At 37.0% G+C, this 14,043-nt stretch overlaps 3 protein-coding genes across 4 annotated transcripts in view; 1 reads left to right on the top strand and 2 right to left on the bottom strand.

Moving 5' to 3' along the window:
- The window catches only part of LOC105170977 (molybdopterin biosynthesis protein CNX1), an 8,632-nt gene extending 1,712 nt beyond the window's left edge, over positions 1 to 6,920 (bottom strand). Inside the window, exons 1-9 of one of the 2 annotated variants that reach the window (XM_011091954.2) lie at positions 6,626 to 6,920; positions 5,920 to 6,046; positions 4,453 to 4,577; positions 3,237 to 3,338; positions 3,030 to 3,113; positions 2,045 to 2,272; positions 1,646 to 1,836; positions 1,402 to 1,506; positions 880 to 1,188 (exon numbers count right to left, since the gene is read on the bottom strand). In XM_011091954.2, the coding sequence (XP_011090256.1) occupies positions 880 to 1,188; positions 1,402 to 1,506; positions 1,646 to 1,836; positions 2,045 to 2,272; positions 3,030 to 3,113; positions 3,237 to 3,338; positions 4,453 to 4,577; positions 5,920 to 6,046; positions 6,626 to 6,796 (1,442 nt within the window). In that variant the 5' untranslated portion in view covers positions 6,797 to 6,920. Of the gene's footprint in view, positions 1 to 879; positions 1,189 to 1,401; positions 1,507 to 1,645; positions 1,837 to 2,044; positions 2,273 to 3,029; positions 3,114 to 3,236; positions 3,339 to 4,452; positions 4,578 to 4,676; positions 4,693 to 5,919; positions 6,047 to 6,625 lie in introns of those variants that run through there. The other variant, XM_020696673.1, reaches the window with a different exon arrangement.
- Positions 8,437 to 12,067, top strand: LOC105170976 (BTB/POZ and MATH domain-containing protein 4). The gene is made up of 4 exons (XM_011091953.2): positions 8,437 to 9,113; positions 9,785 to 10,130; positions 10,320 to 10,596; positions 11,677 to 12,067. Exons 1-4 carry the CDS (start codon positions 8,713 to 8,715, stop codon positions 11,862 to 11,864), a joined length of 1,212 nt encoding a protein of 403 aa, XP_011090255.1. The 5' UTR covers positions 8,437 to 8,712; the 3' UTR covers positions 11,865 to 12,067.
- Positions 12,534 to 14,043, bottom strand: part of LOC105170975 (transcription factor GAMYB-like) — a gene marked incomplete in the record, with an annotated part of 5,381 nt that continues 3,871 nt past the window's right edge. Inside the window, 2 exon segments of the mRNA XM_011091952.2 lie at positions 12,534 to 13,211; positions 13,328 to 14,043. Of these exon segments, the coding sequence (XP_011090254.1) occupies positions 13,042 to 13,211; positions 13,328 to 14,043 (886 nt within the window).

Raw genomic sequence — 14,043 nt, 5'->3', positions numbered from 1 at the left:
CACGATATCCAACTTTTAAGCTCAAAATTTATCCAAGTTAAACAATTTGGTTGAGATTAAATAATAACTAACTTTTTATTAGATACCAATTACAACCATATTAAACCAATAATTGGGATCAAATAAACAGAAAGACCCCCACCATTCCAGAGCCAAAATATAGCCTAATCACAACCACATATATGCAGTGCCATTCAATCTGCTGAATTTTGTTGCAAAGTCTTCAGTACATCCATGATGCTCTTTCACATGGAGTAATATCAATTCTGCTCTTGTTCTAGCATCAGCAAAGTGACCTTTCTGGAATTATGATCCAGAAAGATGTATCATGATGCAACTTCTCTAATTCAGTTTTGTGTTGTCAAGTGCAGCATATTGCCTTTCTTATATTAATAACACTTCATGGTACCCACAGTTACAGAAGAACCTTTCACTTGGAGTTTCATTGACAGATAATTTGTATCTATCATTCATCAATTTTTCCTCCAACTGTTATATGCAGAGTTGTTTAGTGTTTGTTTCCAGTAAATTGATGAGCGCAAACTAAGATCTACCCAGCTCCACCATCTATGTAAGATATAAATGTAACTGCTCTTCTTCAGCCAAAAACTAGGAATGAGGGAAGAATAAAAATATACATAGTTGAGTTCAAAGTAGCCTGAGAAAAAGAGAGATGACCTGATCATTATATAAGGGATTAAGTTGGACCATCAGTAGGATTTTAGGAATGAGGACGAGAACTAAATGCTCTGGGCAATTCAATATAATAGGAGTGTATCACCAATTAGTAAGAAATTACCCACTAACAATTACAAAGTGCAATGCCCAGAGAACTATCCCATTAATGAAAACTGAATAAGATAATGAGATGAGAAGTACCTCCGATCAGGCCCCGCCCCTGATGCAACCGTGTCGCTAACAGTAAGAATAGCCACTTTAAACTCAGAATCTTCATGCTTGCCCGCAACTGTATCGCTGCTATTACTTCTTTGCGTTATACTGACTGGAATTGATGATGGAAAACTGCTAGTCCCAGTAAAACCAATTAAATCAGAAATGATAACTGCCACCACATAAGTTCCAGAAGGGATCAGGTTGCCCATGGGTGGAACTTCCAACAAGGCATTTGCCGATTTCATACTCAAAAGCCGGCTACTAATTTGGTTACCAGTGCTCTCAGCAACAAACCTGACACTCATCAACAGAGCAAAATAAATTTGTCTCCATCCTATCAAGCAGAACTAGTGTTGGACAAACTGGAAATAATGATGAATTTGCATAAACTTGTAATGCTTATCCACGCATGCAACAACCCATGAAGAGAGACAGAAATCATGTGCAGGCGGCAAGCCAGTCAGACAACCAGGTAAGCAATAATGATAAAGAAGAGATAATTCTTACCCCGAAATATCTGTAACACCATTGAATTCCCACCTGACAGTGGCACGATGGAATTCTGGACGGACCCGATCTGCCATTATTGACTGCTTAAGACGAGCATGTACTCTACCCAATGTATATGAAAAGGATAAGAGAGCACTATAAGTTTATGGAATGAACTAGGTGGTAAACGAAGAATGCGGAATCAAGAGGCAAGATAGAGATATGAAGTAGAAACAGAACAAGACTTCCAACTCCTAGAAACCTTGGAAGGTGAGGGTGCGCCCAGCCTGAAAGATGTCGAATTGTAGGAACCAGAAATAGATGGAAACAGACTAAGCAGCTAACTGGGTTTCCAGGTAAACCAAAAGCAAGAATCTTGGTATCAGCTCTGTCCTCAGTTGATCCAGGAAGGATCTCGGCAAACGTAAGAGGCTTTCCTGGTTTCATGCAAACCTGAATTGAAGATCATGCCCAAAAAGGCATTTTTTAATCTGTATTTTCTAGGGGTCCATGAACTTCTGAAGCACAAGAAAGAAGAGGGAAGCATATCTATTTAACAGCAAGCTACAAAAATAATCAAGATAAGCCACCTCCACCATGATTTTGCCTCTGTAAAATCGCAGTGGAGGCAGATCAGGAAGCAGAGAATTGCAGGCACTACCTTATGAAAATATACTCTTCCCTTCTTTTCAAGTAAAGGTTTAACAAAATCCCTGTCTCCCATTGAAACTCCTCCAGAAGTTAAAAGGATATCTATTCCACTGGAAAATGCTCTCTCCAAAATCCCCTCAATTTCTTTTTCATCATCATGAGCTATACCAAGATCAAGAACTTCACACTGCTGCTCAACCGCAGCAGCAAGGATCATGGCACGGTTGGAGTCCCTAATCTGCAGAAGTAACAGAACACCTTGATCTACTGTTTAGGATACACTACAAAGAAACTCAACAAGTTACAATTTGATAATGCATTATAGTCCTGCAAGTTCCCACCCAGTGAGATTGAGTACCAAACAGAAGGTAAAAGAAAGCGAAGCAACATTGTAAAGCAAACTAAACAACAACCAACAGACCAACTGCCTTGGAAGATGGGAATAGGAGAAGGGAGGCAAGCTAATAGAGGAGCCAGCTGCTAAAAACCACAAAAGAGATAAGCTTAAGCTGCATTTACAGATAGGAAAAAACTGGATTTTCCAGAAACATAGAAGCATCATGGCAATGTCAGATGTATGAGCAAGCATGGAGTTATCAACTTGAATCCTTCATTGATAATTGGGGGCATAAGGATACAAAGACATCCACTGACACAGGGAGGAACACGTGCAAACAAACAAACAACAGAGATATAGACCAGGAAATCAAACTATAAGAAAGAGAACTGAAGAAAATTATACAACATTTATCTATCTGAAACACAGCCTTGGTGTAATCCTCCTCATGGTCACCATATTCAGTTTCAACATGACAGGATTTTGTTGCGACGGAATAACGTTATACTACTCAAGTCAACTAGTCCACTTAACCTATGGCCTGCTAGACCAAAAGCTGATGGAGATAAGCCCTGTTAATACCCATGACAGCCAAAAAACTAGCAAGGAACCTAGATAAGCCTCAGTAAAATTAACATCATTAAAAAAATTCCACTACCTGACCACGTTTTAGAGACTCATTTGTAGGTTCAACAAGTTCATCGCCTGTGGAAAGCACTGCAATTTTTGGGGTAGGATATACCTGCATATTGGTTTTGCGTTTCAATAAGCTTTAAGAAGTTCCTTCTGGTCAGGAGCTAAAAGTTCTGAATAACAAAACCAGGGATAGAGAGACAGACACAATACAGATTTAGAGAAGGCACACCTTTACTGCTACTATGCCGGCAGTGGCAAGTAGACCAATTTCTGCAGCACCTAAACGTTCTCCCAGTTTCAAAATTACATCATCTTTGGCAATATCACAACCCTGACAACACATTTCCATAAAATTCAATGAGGACACACAAATATGAAATCAAGGACATGATTATAGGGGCAGTTAGTTACAAATATCTGATTCCAAATCTTTGTAGGCCTCTGAGGTTTCTATGTCTCTCCAGGAACACTAATATGGAGTATGTGTGTTTCTTTACATTAGAGAGCAACTGTCCTTCAGGTGTACATAGATGGATCACCTTCTAAGACATGATCCACTAATCAAAGCTTATGCCACCAGTCCTGGGGCAGAACATGCCTCTTAGTAGATGGTTTTTGTCAGAGTTTTAGATAAGTAAAGAGAGAAACACAAGACGAACATTTAAGTGGTTCCGTCATATGACCTACATCCACAAGACAAATGCCCAAAAGGCTAATCTCTTAGTTTGATTGTATAACCTCCACCTATTTATATAGGTGAATTACATATGTGCATAACATAAAAATAAGGAAATATCTCCAAAATCAAATCATATAGATATCACAAGAATCACTAAGATTTTGTTGTGATTCTTGGAGAATCAATTCATGATTCTCAACAGTTCTTATCCTCTTTAGTTGAATGACTACACTAAAATCTGTTCACTCTAACTTCCTCTAACTTCCAACTGTTCATTCTACCTAAAACTTACTAGAAGCAGCATATATTACCTTCAGTTGGAACCATCTATCTTGGTTTTAATCCCCTGAGAAAGTTTTGTATGCACTCAAAAGTTTCTCTCCACCAAATACGGTTCTTGAAGTTGAAGCCAGGGCACAAGCAACCACTTACATTTTTTACCACAACATCAAAGAATAGTTGTTATCTCATTCTCGCTGAGGAAAATGAATATCAATGTTCAAGTATTGGAATAGACACAAGAAATAATGTTAATGAAACGACTGCACTATAAGTTTAGTCACATAGTCCATCACAATCTTAATACCTTTAAGGACTCCACCATACGTCTCTTGTCAACAAATTAACTATGTCAAATAAAATAAAAAGGGCAACCACATATTTCAGTGACATTAGTTGCCATGGCTAAAGGAGTCTAATTTAATTTGTATTAGTAGAAGTGAAGTTTGATTCAACACTGGGTGTAGCAAAGTGAAAATTTTCGTACCACTGGCCGGATATCAAGTCCCTGTGCAACCTGCTTCAATATCCGCACTCGCTTTGGATCTGCACTCCCTACTGGTATAGTGTCCTCTACTTGCACAACAGCATCAGCACCATCAGGTATTGGTCCTGATCAACAAAGCAAAATCCCACTTCACAAATTATTTAGGTTGCATATCAAATTACAGACTGAGATCCTAAAATTGGAACTTAACCGTCTAATTCCACCTTTAAAGGCCCAATTCCATGTTGTTGAACCTAAAGATGAGAATAAGAGTGTCGCATGATGTGGGTTGAGTTGGTTTTATCAATTTCAGCGCCCCTCAACATTTGCAGTTTCCGGATAACCTAGCTTAGCACAGTCCAACAAGCTAGTGTAACCACATCTGCACCAACTTGTGTTCGGGTGGTTTCTGCAATTTTATAATTTTCTAATATTAAATGATTTACAGCCAGAAACTTCTCCTAATCACCATCAAGGGTATTTATGTGCTGCATACAGAAAACAATGGTACGTTGGGGCTGAATCAAATTGTACATATTATTTATTGTACAAGTAAGTTGAAGATTAACTCTCATATTTGATGATCTTAAGATTTCCCTTTTTGTCTGAAACATAGTTTTGTTAGGAAAGTAATTTTAAGCATGTGCTAAATGTTATGTAGAATTACCCAGTAGACTATGAGGACTGGATAAAGAAATTAAATGCTGTTGAGCAAATATAATAACTCATAGCTCTTTCTTCTTATCCTTATTTCATTCTTAATTTTTGTACACATTTTACTGTTTGGGATCTTCGAAATTCATACTATCCTAATCTTCAAACTCATTGCTCCATTTCGTTTTTCCCCACATCCCAAACAAGATTTTATTTCCTGAAATGCAATGTTTTACAAAACCATCCTCTCATAAGACCAATAATGTGATACTCAAAAGGACGATGTTGTAAAAGTACACATAAGCTAAAGCTGCTAACCTACTCCCATTGAGAACTGTAAGATGGGTCAAATCAGCCCCATAACTTTGGGAAGGAGAGTAGTTAACTGGAAACTTGATTTAAATATGGAGGATAAGTACACACATACATACAAATATCAATTATACATATGCAAAAAATATGTATATATATATATATCCACATGCATATAACTAGCGGATGTTATAGCTTTTCAAGGTTTATAAAATTCAAACCAAGCCCAAATGTACTTTCGCTGTTTTCTTCTCAGTAAATCTAATATATCAATCCTCTCAATGTCAATCTACTAACTGCAGCACAGGTCAGGACGGTGCGAAAAGCTTTCTGACTGAGAATGCTCGCCAAATAGATTGAATACCCTTAGAGACAAAGTTTGATTCTAAATTGTTAGCTTCCAAAACTGAATCGATGAATTTAATATGTTGAGTATTGTCTATTAAGACAAGACAGGTGAAAGCTAACCAAAAACAGTAGACCTTCAACTAGAACACTCACCTCCTGTTGTCACATATGCAATTGTTCCCGGGGTCACTTTGACGTCAATACCATCATCTCCTGCTCTTGCCTCAGTAATTACGGGATACTCACCAGGACCGTCTGAAGCAACTACAGCATACCCATCCTAGAGAACCCAAAAACAGAATAAAATCCCAGCAAAACCATCCTAGAAACACTTGAAAATTTTAAATGCTGTGTTAAGCATCAGAAAAACCACTTTCATAGACTTAGTATTTTCATAGGCTGAGTGCAGCAAAAGGCCATCTTCAAAGGACAAGAGCAACCAAGTATACCCGCCACCAAAAGGCTTACATAAAGTAAGATCAGCAACATTACCAAGTTCAATATATAAGTTATAACTAAAAGGTTAGTGCTGAAACAGGCGTATTCATCTCATTTAATTAATGGAACCCACAAAAGATAGCTCCCCGGCATACACTTTTCATCCCCATTCAAAGAGCCACGCCCAAACAGACCCACCAAGAAACTAGTAATTTTCACCCAAAAAACACACTTAAAACCAAAGAGTCCAACGAAGTCCATTTCTAACCATTACCAAATAAACCCACAACCAGAAAAATCAATCAACACAAACCCATACAAAATATTCCGCAGAGACCCCTCAAACGCCGACATCTACGTCTTTCAGAAAGAATCATAGATAACTACACAAACAGATAGAGCTGAAAAGACAGAAACTAACCTTGATAGATGCAGGGTAAGGCGGAAGCGGGTCAGGAGCAGCAACATCTTGGGCCAAGACCTTCCCCAGCGCCTGGTGGATAGGCACCGTCACAGGCGGCAGCCTTTGAGCCACCCTCAGCACTGTTTGGAGCGCCTCATCCACAGACACCATCTTACTGGCTTCACCCATTTCCGGAGACAAATTCTTTGCCCAAGCGGGGTTGGGTGGCTTTTACAGATCGAATTGAAGCTCTTTTCATTTTTTATTCCATCATGGGCTGTCGTTTTCATCCATTTATCTTTGTTTTTTGTATTTTCCCGTCGGCAAAAGACAATAGAAATCAGAAAGCCACCCAACCTAACGTACATATTCCGTGGACTTTCCACCATGAAATGACATAATTGCCCCCAATCCATCCCTAGAATTGCTAAAATACCTTATATTAATTTTTGGTATTTTTCTAAAATATCAAACCTCATACGCTATTTGTATCTATGATAATTATTACGAAATCCAATATATTTATTTTATTTTATTTTTTAGATTATTGTGTAACTAGTTATCATCTACCAAGGGCTTTATTCTATTTTAATTTTATGTCATACCAAAGTCAAAACATTCTTTCTTTTATTTATTAAAAAATAATAATAAAGCGCAAAATATCAATACATGAATGTGGCACGCAAAAATAAGATTCAATTTCTTTTTTATTTCATAACACTTGTTTTTTTTAAATGATTTTTAATTGATTATAAATTATTTATGTTTTTATAATATTCTAATTTTACACTCTATTATAATTGAAATTTTTGTTACAATATCTTAAATATTTGGTCTATTATTTTATTCAAATCAATAACTATATTTAATTTTCATATTAATCATACATTGAGTTTGTAGCCTTTCAAATTGTATTATATCAATGCTTTGATGGACTAATCAGATGCAGAAGTGGAACGGATTATTATATCACACGTATTCTTTTAATATTATATAATATATAATATCGTGGTCTGACCCATTATAAATACTGATTTTCTTTTATTATAAATACAAACTCACATCAAACAATATGGTGCTTTTCAATTTTTACGAATTAGGTATTTATGGATAAAAATATTTATAATATCATAAATCACACAATAATTCAAATTGTATCACTTTAAGATTAAATCGTCTCAATTATTCAAAATTTTAGATTATCGAGAAAAAAGGAAAAGAAAAAAAATAATCCCATTAAAATATCACTTTTTGCATATTATTATTTTGTACTTTTGTCGTGGTTCAACCCATTATTATTTTCCAAAATAATTTAATTCATCCGTAATTAAATTTTCTTTGACTCCCTTATAGTTACATACGGGTTGTATCTGTCACATTCAATGCATATCCATAAAAAATCTAAAATGACTAAATGTCATCACTAATTCTTTTGTTTTTGAAAAAATGATAATATGAAAATAATTATAATAAAAAAATAAATAATTTTGGAAGATAATATTTGGAGTATGAAAAAGAGAAGAATATATTAATTAGAATTACATAACTATTTAAAAAAAATTACGTTTTACTACTTGTAGATAATGGAAAAATACGAAAGTTAGTGGGTGGAAAAAAAATAGCTGCCAAAAATAAGGAAAATACTAAAGAGGTGATATTCCTTAATATATAGTATAGATAGATTATTAAATTACATTTTATACTAATTATAACTAATAAATAAAATTATGTCAATTATAAAAATACCCAAAGTGAAGGGTAGGTTGGTAATTTGACAATGTGTAATAATTTGAAGCAAAAAGGCGAAAATCTACAGAAAAAGCAATGAAATGTGTAGGTCGCCCAATCCGGCGACCCCCAATTTCCAATTTCTCGCCAGTTCATCTTCTCCCCACTCATATTTCCGATAACCTAAAAGAAATTCTGAAATCCAATTGAAAAACCCTAACCAACTTTCTCTATCTATTTCACGCTCTCTCAAGAATCCATCTGCCCCATTTTCACTCCATCGTTTGTCAATCAATCGTCCATATACACACACCTAAGTATCCCAATGCATTTCCCTTGAAATCATTGGAGGAAGGCAGAGGATCTCGGCTCGAAAGATGTCGGAAACGCCGGAGAAGACGCGGAATCGGAGCCCGTTAGTTTCGCCGACGAGTTCCCGCTCAGTGACCGAGACGATAAATGGGTCGCACCGTTTCGTGATCCAGGGGTACTCTCTGGCCAAAGGCATGGGCATTGGCAAACATATAGCCAGTGATGATTTCATGGTGGGAGGGTATAAATGGGCGATTTACTTTTACCCCGACGGTAAGAACCCTGAGGATAATTCCACCTATGTTTCGGTGTTCATTGCGCTGGCGAGCGAGGGTACGGATGTGCGGGCGTTGTTTGAGTTGACACTTGTTGACCAGAGTGGGAAAGGGAAGCACAAAGTGCATAGCCATTTCGATAGGTCGCTTGAAAGCGGCCCGTATACACTTAAATACCGTGGCAGCATGTGGTAAGTTCCTTATTTTTTTGTTGCTTTTCGTTTGCCTTTCCTGTATTAGCTTCAACACTGCATCACAAGTGATAAACTCCTCTTGTTTCCTGGCTACGTTTGTATCTTTTTCTTCCTTTCCTGGGGTGTGGTTCTTGAATTGTTTTGCGGTGCTTGATATTTTGAAGTTGATTTTTTGAGTATGTAAAATGTACCAATTTTAATAGCATCCACATTATATGTTCTGTTGTTGCTGCTATAGGCTGCAGTTGTTTGGTTGATTTAAATACAGATGTATTCGGTTCACGTAAATGATGGTGAACATGCATTTTCGACATGCTGGTGTCAACATTGGGCAGTATGCCTTTGTAGTTAACTTACTGCCTTTTGAGGATTTGAAGAAGCAAATGTCTTCTGCAAGAGAAATTAAAAGCAATCAGTGCAGTTACTTGATTAGGGAGTTTATGCAAAAAGTTTAATAAAGATTCCTTGAAATCATACTGCAGGATTATGCAAGAGTTATGTGTGGAATTTACAGTCAGGAACATAAACCTGAATTTGTTTATCTTGAGATGTTTTTTCCCTTTTCTCTTTTCATCTGTGCAACTCCATCAATATCCTTTAAATAGTTTAAGAAGGCATCCTTTCATTCCAAAAACTAATCCTGCATCTTTGTTTATAATTAAATTCAGGGGATACAAGCGCTTTTTTAGGAGAGCGATGCTTGAAACTTCAGATTATCTTAAAGATGATTGCTTGAAGATCAACTGTACTGTTGGAGTTGTAGTTTCTGCTATTGATTGTTCAACGTTGCACTCGATTCAGGTCCCAGATTCTGATATTGGGTCGCATATTGGTACACTGCTGGAAAATATGGAAGGTTCTGATATTACTTTTAATGTTTCTGGTGAAAACTTCCATGCCCACAAGTTGGTATTAGCCGCCCGATCCCCCAAATTTCGGTCTGAATTTTTCGAAAGTTTGGACACTGATGATCAGGAGATTATGGTATCAGACATGGAACCTAAAGTTTTTAAGGTGAGTAGATTTCATAGTTCTGATCCACCTCTTCTGATTCTGCCAGAGTAGATCTCTTACCTATAACCTGGCCTTCCTCGCCTTTGTTATTTTCTTCTTTTGCATTGGTAATTTTTTAGATTGATAAATGACTTATTGGTCCATTTCTCTCGTTGGAATATCATGCTGAAGTTATTTAATACATGACAGGCCATGCTGCACTTTATATACAGAGATGCCTTGGTAGAAGATGAGCTGATAGCATCTAGTTCTTGTTCTGCTCCGTTGATAACTGACACCTTAACTGCGAAGTTGCTAGCAGCTGCTGATCGTTATGATTTAGAAAGACTCAGACGGTTATGTGAATCTCGTCTCTGCAAGGATATATCTGTAAATTCAGTTACTCACATACTTGCTTTGGCAGACCGTTATAATGCTGCAGAACTGAAAACTGTTTGCCTTAGATTTGCTGCCGAGAACCTGGCAGGTAGTTGATTGTAGCCATTTTGTGTTGCTCACTCCTTTATCAATTTATAAATATTTCGTAATGTTTGGATTTGTGTTTTGAGTGTTTTGTTTCGTGTTTTGGAGATAGAAAGAGAAAAATAGAGATAAGTAAGTGCATGTTGAAGATAGATGGTATATTTGGATTTTTGTTATGAGGTAATTTAAAATATTTTAAAATAAGTGGTGTGGGATTTGGGACACAAAGTTCAGTGTTCATTGTCAAATCATATCTCTTTTATATATTTTTATATATAAATATGTATATATAGATATTGTATGTTTAATATTGTATTTTTAGGAGACAAAAATCACTATTTATTGTCAAATCATGTCTCTTTTATATTATATATATAAGTGTATATATATTATGTACAGAAAGTTGAAAAAAAACACACACACAGATAGGATGTAAAAACACAAAAACAAACATTGGTGTATTTTATTGTCTCAATGAATGCGAAAACATGAATTCAAACATAGTGTTTGTTTTTCTGATTAACGAAAAAGAGATTTGTATTTTTCACCCTTTTCCTTCTGTCATGGCAATTGCTAATTTGCCATTGTTGTTGTGCCTATAGCATAAGTCTTGTTCTTTTGTGAGCAAGATGTTATCATTGAAGGCTCTCTGTCCATACAGCCTCAACTCAATTTTTACTTTTTTTTTGTCTTTTAATGATATTCTTGTCACTTAATCTGCAAGATGATAATCCAAAACTGGTCATAATCTTTTCTAGCTTGGTTGCTGAATGCATCTGCAATTGTTCTTCTGCATATACTATCTTCACATGCTTTCTGTAGTATCAACAAGTTAATTTATGAAATCTTGGAAAACTGAGAACTTTTTCAGACGGTATACCATGGTCTAAGGCATTAATAGTTGGAACACATGTAATGGATGCTTATTAAGCTTTACACATTTCATTTTATTAAATTTAAGGTGTTGGGTAGTTTGTTTTAAGGTTTTCAGCTGACATGTTTGTTGAACTTCTGATATTGTTTATGTTCAAATAGTCTTGTTTATTTGCTCTCTTTGACAAGCTCTTGCTCGATTCTTTTGCAGCTGTCATGCGTTCTGATGGTTTTGAATATCTTAAAGAAAATTACCCAGCTCTACAGTCTGAGCTTTTGAAGACTGTCGCTGGCTGCGACGATGATTGTAGCAGTGGTGGTGGTAAGTCTCGAAGTGTTTGGGCCCAGCTCTCTGATGGTGGTGATACCAGTGGCAGGAGGGTCAGGCAACGAACTTGATCTTTGACTTTCATAACCGATAGCTGTTGTTTGTTCTGTATAATGAATCCCATGCGTTGTGTATCTGTAAACCATTGTACTTGAATAGCAGGTGTTTTGTAGCTTTGAGATTCCCTTGATGAAATGACTGTTGGTGATAAAAGTTGCAGGGAAATCGCCATATTCTTGCATTTTTTCTACCTGGAAAAAAGCTTTTCTGGTTATGATTCTGTCTTCCGTGCTGCAAAATTATTGTCTATTTTGTGATTAATCCACGTTATAAAACTGGTAAAGACTCCATAAGGAGACAATCTTCCTACCCATGATGCCAATTTGAAGTCATATTACCCATGATGCCAATTTGAAGTCATATTGCAAGATTGTTTCTCAATTTTATTGCGGGAGTTTGCCATGCTAGTGTTCACAAGAACTCGTGAAGATTCTTAGAAGTCACTAATTTGCTTGTCTTGCTCTTCTACAGTTCATCATACATAAAATGGGACATTATGTGGGCAATTATTAAAATGCCTATAGACAACTACTTGCCAAGGAGCATGAATCACAAGCAATTACATTCTCATATGCATTAGGTGTAAAAAACACGAGGTGCATATTATGCTATTGCTAAAATATGGCTTAATGTTCGCAGATTAATATTTTCAAACACAATGCGATTGTCACATCAGGAAAGAGAAGCAGCAATACAGTCAGGCCTCAGCTACATACTTTTCACATATGACAACGGATAATCTCATTACATGACGAACATCTTTTCTAACTAAAAGATAACAGCCAACTGCAACAATAGGAACTCACAGATGATGTTCGTCAAGTGCAAGAACAAAAATTCTCATGCGACGCCATGAGAATTAAGAGACGTACAAAATGCGCAAATACATAGCTATGAGCCTGGTAGACATCACAACCGAAGAATTGTTTCTGATTTATGAAGCCACTAGTACCTAGATAATTAAGTCAGAACTGAGAGCACTTTAGATCACAGCATAAGTAACAACTGAAAATAGAAAAATTGTCCAAAGGCATTTGAAGTTTGAGTTTGCATCGAGAGCAATGAAATGACTAAACAGTAGCCATAGCAGTCGAAGAACAAGAATCATGCCCATGGCCTTGAGCTGATGCTTGTAGCACCTGTGTCCATTTGCTCGCAATCCCTGTTCAAATAATCATCAAGAAGTGTTCATATTGCATCTTTCAGCAAGGAATGGTCCTTGGAAGGGTGTTTCATAGGAGCAAAACAGTTCGAGGCAAGCAAGAAATCGGGCCTGGAGAAGATCATCTGGTTCGTTGTCTCAACTTTTTCATCATATTGCATTAGACCCAGGTTACTTGCTTCTTTAATTCTACATCCTTCATAATAACAAAGGAACAACATTAGAAAACCAGATCCAAAGAGGAAAAGTAAAGCAATAAGGTTAGCAAGGAGACTTAAGTAAACAAATCATGTATAAACCAAATATTTGGACCTGGCATGGTCTCTGCAGAATGGAGGTCATCCAATGAATTCCCACTGAATACAGATGAAGAAGAATGACCTAAAGGAGAGAGCTGTTCATCATATGCTTCCCATTCTGTTTCATGAAGATCATGTGTTGAGTTAGCCATCATAGCGGCTTCCACAGTGGAAGCACGTGAAGTATGCTGGCAATCATCGATCTTTGAGTTCTTCATAGTTTCTGATTCATAGAGAACAGCATCCAACAGGCCGCTGTTTTGGGGTGACAGATTACATGACTGCGTGTGTTCAGTTGGAGGGGTTTGGATTAAAATGTCGACAGACTCGAAGCAAGGCAGTGGGGAAGAGGGTGAGGGTGAGCCCCAACTACCCATTTGAGTTTGGAGTGAAGGGAGCTCCAGCTTCATTGCCCAAGCAGGCTCCGAAGAAGGGGTGCCATTTAAAACGGCATGGCTGCCAGGAATTAAACTTGAGGATGTTGCATGGTCAGAAGTAGAACTGTGATCATATGGAGAGGAGTACACAAAAGATTGAGCAATCTGCAAAGAACCATCACTTTGGTATTGACTCCCACCTGTTAGAGCATTACCAATAGCAGTATTTAAACTTGGGAAAAATGATTCTGATCCACGAAGGCGTTTGGATGGATGGACAGTCGAGAGCAAAGACTTGTTAGGGTAAGAAGAGTGGAGACCTTGTGCTAGCAGGCTACTTGCAGGAATATCA

Source organism: Sesamum indicum, linkage group LG9 (assembly GCF_000512975.1).
Source record: "Sesamum indicum cultivar Zhongzhi No. 13 linkage group LG9, S_indicum_v1.0, whole genome shotgun sequence".
Classification (NCBI taxonomy): domain Eukaryota; kingdom Viridiplantae; phylum Streptophyta; class Magnoliopsida; order Lamiales; family Pedaliaceae; genus Sesamum; species Sesamum indicum.
The sequence above is the reverse complement of the archived record's forward strand: the minus strand, read 5'-3'. Positions and strand labels throughout refer to the sequence as shown.

Excerpts from the sequence above, each read along its gene's own strand:
- LOC105170976 (XM_011091953.2), top strand. The coding sequence starts at position 8,713 with ATGTCGGAAACGCCGGAGAAGACGCGGAATCGGAGCCCGTTAGTTTCG. Across the intron at positions 9,114-9,784 it reads AAATACCGTGGCAGCATGTG|GGGATACAAGCGCTTTTTTA; the intron begins GTAAGTTCCTTA and ends AATTAAATTCAG. Across the intron at positions 10,597-11,676 it reads TGCTGCCGAGAACCTGGCAG|CTGTCATGCGTTCTGATGGT; the intron begins GTAGTTGATTGT and ends ATTCTTTTGCAG.